A 6,930-nucleotide genomic window follows, 5' to 3' on the forward strand; every position below is an offset into this window, starting at 1 on the left:
ACTCACTACAGTTACCCTATGTCCGATTTCCCACAAACAGCCCACCACTGCTGCCGTCCTATGCAGCACAAAGCTCAACAGAAGGCAAGCCAACAGATTCAGGCCAGCAAAGGCATTGTAGTGCAAGTATAAATCAGCTTACCTGATATGAATGGAACTGCCCGGAATATATCTGACAACCTGCTGTTAACCGGCTCATACGGAGAATCTTCCAGTAGGTCATTTCCTAGAAATGACAGGAAGATTAGGCTGAGCTCTGGGAAACAGGGATATATTTCAGCGTTCCACTGCTCAGTCAGAACCCTGATCATGTCATGATTGTGTACCAAAAGACGCTGAAGCTCTCACAGACTTCACACATGTTTGGGGATATCATAACCTCTTTCTTATTCCTCTGCTTCTGTTGTCCTTGGTCTTCCCAGGGTGCCTCACTGGAGCAAACCCAGCCCCAGCTTGCCAGAAAACTCTCCCACTCTTTGCAAAGGAATTGAAATCTGAGAGGAAAGAGCTGGTGACGTCACAACTTTGCTGGTCTCCGGGAACCAATGAAAGAAATGTGACCCCAGGAGAGGCCCCTATTTCTGCTAGCTCCCCCAACCAAGGCAAAGTGGCCTGCCAGTAGGACCACTGGCTATTCATAAAACCATCTCTAAAAACAGGTTTTCACGAACAGATTTTGGAAGTGGCAGCTGACGGTCCAAGCCTCTGTGTTAAAAGTGTTCAGTGACTCTGGGTGAAGAATGAAGGTACCGAACACAGGTGGTCCACTCACAGACTCCCTGAGTCCCACTGGGATGGCAGGTGTGACCTCTCCTTATGTGCTAACCATGGCTGAACCTCCACAGCTGGTTTAAAAGTCAACTAATCTAAGATGACAAATGGGTTTTCACGCGTGTATCTTTGAACTGGGGGTGAAGACAGAGCAGCGTTCACTGGCTCTGCAATTCTTCTTGATCTCGTGTCATGAGGGAAGAAAGGAGGAAAGCAAAGCAAGCCTTTGTATGATTACTGGCCAGTGAATGCCTTAGGCCACCTGAGAACTGGGTTCCTTAGGTAGCGTTTGAGGGGGTCCCCCACTCTTATGATCTGCCTAGGTTTCAGGAAGGTCAATAGGGTCCCAGGGGCGCCCCCACACACACCCTCACTCGTGGATTTTCCAACAATCAGATCCAACAATACTGCTCAGCTGCAGCAAACACCAGCTGCTGCTGTCCCTAGGGGCCAATGAAAGGTCCTGATTCCGCAGCTGGGAGAAGCGGGGGGGGGGGGGGGGGGGGGGGGGGCAGATGAGATCAGCCGGCTTAGCCCCAGTACCGACTGGACTGAGGTTGGGAGTGGAACACGGCCTGGGGGGCACGCTGCCGGTAGGGGCGGTTGGTGCATACCCTGCAGGCTCTGGTACATGCTCCAGTAGATGCGCAGACAATTCTTCTCTTTCTTCATGCCCCGCTTGCAGCGGCAGTTGTAGAGAGACTTCTGCTTCAGGGCCTCCATGGCGCTGCGGCACTCATCCTTGGCCTCGAGGCCCGATGTCAGGCTGAAGTTGGTTTCCTTGCCCGCCACGCACTGCCTGAGCGTGCGGTACTTGGTGCTGCAGCTCTGTTCCTTCAGACACTGATCACTGGCTTTCACGCAATCCAGGCGGTCCCCACCACTCACCTCAGCCGAAAGCAGCAAATCTACAGGGTGAATGGAAGAACACGTAAGGGCGGCAGACTAGTGGGAACCCTGCGGGAAAGGCGAGGAGCGAGCGGACGCGAGCCTAGGGCATGAGAACTCCTCCATCACTGTGAGGGGCGGACTAGGTAGGAAGCTGGTCTACCCCTCTTCTGAGAAACCATTTTCCCACCTCTGGAACTCCCGCCATCGCGCCCCTCCCTGGCCCAACAAGGAAGGTAGCAACAGCTTCCCCCAGCCGCCTTTGCAGGATTTGCTGAGGATCCGGCGCGGCCCTCAGAGCCCCAAAGCAGAAGCAATCCTGAACCGCTGGCTGCTGCCCGGCCTCCCCGGACACCCAGAGCTGGAGAGTCTCCCAGCCGGCTAGGAGGCACAATGGCCTTCAGCGGAACAGCGCGGTAGGGCGCTTGGCACGCGCCGCACGCTGGGCGACAGGCGGGCGAGCGGCACAGTCTGCCCCGCGGGTGCGCAGAGACCTTATTCCCGGAAAAGTTTTCCATTCCAAGTTTGCTCTCTTCCCGACCCCAGTGGTATTCGACCACACTCCACCTGCCGGAGCGTCTCAGCGAGCTCCTTGCGACTTCCAAGGGGACCAACGCCCCCGGATGAAGGTCTAGGTCTCCTCGGTTCCCCACCAGACTGGTATTATTAGTGTGGTTTGTTCTTTTTTAAACACATCAAAATAAAACCAACCGCGCCGCCACTTCTTCCCAAGCCCAGAGAGTCTTGAACCTTTTCACCCCCTAGTGAAACTTCTTCCACCCACACTCACCGCACCCACGCCGCAATTCCGGAGTAGCAGCTGCAAAGGACCCCCCCCCCCCCCGCCAAAGGCTCTGCGTGAGAAAGCCAGCGGCAGCCTCGACTTACCCAGGAGTGGCAGTGCGAAGTACAGAGTGGCCAGGAACATGGTGCCGGCGCGCAGCTGGCCCCCGCCCCCCCAAAATCCAAAGATGCCGCCGCCACCGGGGTCTCGCAGAGAGAGCTCAGCGTGCTGCGATCCCCGGGCGACCGCGCTCCTCTGGCCACTCAAAGTTCAGCTCCATCCAAGGTGAAAGGACACTCCCCGTCGCTCTGCCGCCCACCGCCGCCAGCGACTCAGCTTCGGGCAGGCGCGAGGGCGGGAGGCGGACCCGCTTTTAGGGGTTCAGTTCCGACCCAACCTGGAAGAGAGAGCGCGCTTTGAAACGAGAACCCAGAGCGCTAAAGCCTCCCCCGCTCCCGCCTCTCTCCCCTCCCCCGCTCCCGCCTTGGGGGACTTCTCAGCGCTACCCCCACTCCGGTCGGAGAGCGGGAGGTAGGAGTTCTTCTATTAAAGGCTTGCGGAAGCTCCGGACCCCGCGGTTTGGGGGCGCGAGGGGGATGAAGAGGTCCGCTAGGGTTCCCAACGTTCAAAGCCCGAGGCTATCCCGCACAACCCAAGAGGCTGAACGCAAGCTAATAAATAAGCATTACTTTCTGAGCAAGCGCCGGAAGCAAGCTGGCGCTGCCGGGAGTCTGAGCCTCGGCAGCCAAAAGCTCTCTTTAACCAACCTCGGCTGGACCGAGACCCTGCTCTGGGAAGTTGGCCGCCCAGCCTGGCTCCCGCCCGACCGCTCGCTGGCTGGATCGCTAGCGTTCCAGCTCCGCTGCCTCCGGCCCTCTGCATCCCGGCCGCCGTTCGCTACCTCCGTCACGGACACCTCCTCTCCCGGACTAGCCTCTCTCTTCAGAGGCAGTCCGGCAAGAGGAAACTGACATCCCGCCCGGAGCGGAAACCTGGCTTCTGCGCCCCTACCCCTGCCAGCCACGCATCCTCGGCTCCTTCCTAGTCGTCGGTGCCTCACACGCACTTGCCCATCGCCCGAACTCCTGTGCATCCACACCACTGCCCCGCAGAGCGAGCTGGCCCGCAGCATCTGCACGCCCCGGCAGGTGCAACCCCGCACCACTAGCGCCCCCCGGCCCCAAAGTTGGAGGATGCCAGGAAAATGGAAAGGGATGGCTGGAGCTGGAGGGAAGGTGGCGATGGGGATGGGTTCTCAAGTGGAATGAGAAAACTCTAAACGCCACCAACCTGGGCCCAGCTGACCCGCGTCCAGCTGCAACGAGTAGCCAGTGTTTATTTGTTTATTTATGTATCCTTTAGAGGAGTGTCCCTTGCCTCCTTTTTCTCTTTCCGGCCTCACTTTCTCCTCGCTAGGGAAAAAAAAGATGCCATAATCTGCCACAGCTCGGAGGGCAGAGTTGGCCAGGACGATTTCCGAGCAGACCTCCCCGCCCCTGCTCGATGCCCGTTAGGGATGTCAGCGGTTATTGGAAGCGGTGTGGGAGGGTAGCGTGCCCAGATTAGTTTTGGCTAAAGGATCCGCAGGCTGCTTCTGCTCCGGCCACCCGCCCGGCAGCGGCAGCGCGGCTCCTCTGTGAAGCGCAGGTCCTCTGCCCACAGCCACAACAGACTTACAGGCTGAGTGGCGGCGGGACCCAAGACCAACAACGCAGGCAGGCTCAGGACCCGCAGCGCTACGCCGCCGCCGCTGCCACCGTGACTGCACACCCCACCCCCTTCAGTGCACAAGGGCTCTTTTCTTTAGTGCAATACAGACACCCATCCAGACCCTTCTGAACACGAAGTTGGTTTTTTTTTTTTTCTTCTCTCCACGTCATTCGCGGCTGTGACTCAAGACTTGGCACGATACAGACTCACTCCGACCTAAGCCCTGAGCGGCTATCCGAGGATGGGATGCGCCCACCACCCTTAGATCCACGCCTGTGCGAGCTCACACACCGCTCTCCTCCAGCTCCCACAGCGAGACAAAGCAAAGTCCCCAGCCCTCTGCACAGAAGTCTAATCAGACCCAGCTTTAGGTAATTTATGAGGTGACCTCCATCTTGACTGTTCCGAGAGTAAATTTCTTTTAAAAAAAATTTTTTTTATAAGCCAAACACATCCATAGCCCTTCACCCCAACTTAAGGGGTCGCTCCATTGATGCTGCGGAGCCCTAGTCTTCGTGACGCCTGCTGAGAGATCTATCTAGAGTTTGTCCGCAGTGGTGGGTGACTAGCTTGAGGCTCCCGGCTTGTAGTGGAGATCTTTTCTATGTCCAAGTTCATCTCTCAGGGAAACCGAGTTTGAATAAAATCTAAGAGCCCAAATGTCAAATCTACAAACCTATCACCTCAGACAATGGGTGGCCAAGAAGGGCAGACATGAAACGTTCTTTTTGATCCAAGGAGGTTAATTAAAAAGGGCACACCCTTTAGTTTAAGTTTGAGGCCGGGGTGTAAGGGCAGGGAGAAGAGGAGGAGGATGGGTAGCCCCATTCAAGTCTGTATCCAGCCAGGTGCGCCCTTCAGCTGTGGCTGCTGCTAGTGTGTGTGGCGCTGTGCTCTGTTTGGATTCGTCAAAGAGTGCTGTGCCTCAGTGAGCGACCCAAACCCAGGGGACATCCTGCTAGTCCTAGCTGCTCCTTTGCCTTTCACATGTTCCTCCTCCCGATCACCATGAACACCATAAATCTCTCCCCTGGCGTCACATTCAGTCACACCAGACACAGATTTCCAGTTCAGTGTATCAGTTTACACTCGATAGTTGAGTAAACAAAGAAAGCATATGTCACTTTTTTTTTTTTTTTTTTTTTTTTTTTTTTTTTTTTTTTTTTTTTTTTGCGACAGATGGTTCAGTCTGAGGGCTACTTAAGTGCTTTCTCTAGTGATAGTCAGAAGTTTGCAGGGTGGACTAAGGCGGGAGGTGTAATTCAGTCTTCCAATCAGCAGCCCTGCTTACAGAAGTTGATTTCCACACCAAAGCAAAAATCCCGGGAAGTGGATTTTAATGCGAAGACTTATCTGAAGAGTGCCATGGACACTCAAAAAATGTAAACTGTTTTCGTTGTCCTATTTCATAAGCAGATGGTATTGTCCTTCCCTGTCAAGTCCCCGCTTATCTTCAGGGACCACTTGGGGCGGCTGGAGAACATTAAAGTTTCGTTTAAGACATCAACCGTATCTTTTCCAAATATTTTTTGTTCGGAAAGCACTTAAGTTATTCTACTTATTCCACAGGAGTTTTTAAAATCTACTTTTAACAGAGAGGAAGAGGCTGATTTAAAAGTTCTCCAAATGTAGAATATAGGACTCCTTCCAAAATAGTTATGGCTTCAAGAGTATTTCCGATCCCTTCATCACTCTACCCTTCAATATAGGATAAATGGGCCAGGCAGTGGTGGTGCACGCCTTTAATCCCAGCACTCAGGAGGCAGAGGCAGGCAGATCACTGTGTGTTCAAGGACAGCCAAGGCTACACAGAGAAACTCTGTCTTGAAAAACCAAAAAACCCAACCAAACAAACATATGATGAATGATAAACATAGACATGATAAAAATAGACCTTTGGGGTTCAGTTTGGCTTGGGGGGACTATTAGTTTCATTTTTGTTTATGTGTGTGTCCTGGCCCATGAAGGACAGAAGAGGGATCACATTGCCCAGAACTGGAAAGTTCCAGGTTGTGTCGAAGCTCACCATGGGAACCAGCTCAGGTCTTCTGCAAGAGCAAAGCACTCTTAAGCGCTAAGCCATCCCTTCAGCTCTTTGCTTAAAATAATTAACAATGATAACAACAATAATAAATGTCACTAGTTGCTATAACTGTTGACTGACACCCAGACTACCAGTCTCAGTTACTGCTGTGAATTTAACTAAAATTAAATACAAGATAAATATGGCTAGTTCTCAGTAGCACCAGCCAGTAGCCACACATGGTAATGGTCACCATATCTGATAACACTTACAGAACTCTTCCATAACCACAGAAGGATCTAGTGGATGGCGCTGCCCTCTAATGTTGTGTCAAATTAATGGATATGTCTTCTATATACAATAACAGATCAGCATAGGTATCCAGGAAATACTTTAGAAGTAGTGGGACAATGGGAATTGTGATGGTGGTGGTGGTGGTGATGATGTGATGGTGGTGATGGTGGTGGTGGTGATGGTGGTGGTGGTGGTGATGTGATGGTGGTGATGGTGATGATGTGATGGTGGTGGTGATGGTGATGGTGATGGTGGTGGTGGTGATGATATGATGGTGGTGATGGTAGTGATGGTGATGAAGTGATGGTGATGGTGGTGATGATGTGATGGTGGTGGTGATGGTGATGGTGGTGGTGATGGTGATGGTGGTGGTGGTGGTGATGTGATGGTGGTGATGTGATGGTGGTGATGGTGATGATGTGATGGTGGTGGTGGTGGTGATGGTAGTGATGGTGATGAA

The 6,930-nt window shown here is 53.3% G+C and overlaps 1 protein-coding gene across 1 annotated transcript in view; it reads right to left on the bottom strand.

The window, feature by feature from the left end:
• The window catches only part of Gfra1 (GDNF family receptor alpha 1), a 201,844-nt gene extending 198,233 nt beyond the window's left edge, over window positions 1-3,611 (bottom strand). The window contains exons 1-4 of the mRNA XM_051146857.1: window positions 3,455-3,611; window positions 2,548-2,840; window positions 1,386-1,679; window positions 143-226 (exon numbers count right to left, since the gene is read on the bottom strand). Coding sequence (XP_051002814.1) covers window positions 143-226; window positions 1,386-1,679; window positions 2,548-2,587 — 418 coding nt within the window. The 5' untranslated portion in view covers window positions 2,588-2,840; window positions 3,455-3,611. The remainder of the gene's footprint in view (window positions 1-142; window positions 227-1,385; window positions 1,680-2,547; window positions 2,841-3,454) is intronic.
• Window positions 3,612-6,930: the final 3,319 nt, after the last annotated feature.

The sequence above is a fragment of the Acomys russatus genome, chromosome 5 (genome assembly GCF_903995435.1).
Source record: "Acomys russatus chromosome 5, mAcoRus1.1, whole genome shotgun sequence".
Taxonomy (NCBI): domain Eukaryota; kingdom Metazoa; phylum Chordata; class Mammalia; order Rodentia; family Muridae; genus Acomys; species Acomys russatus.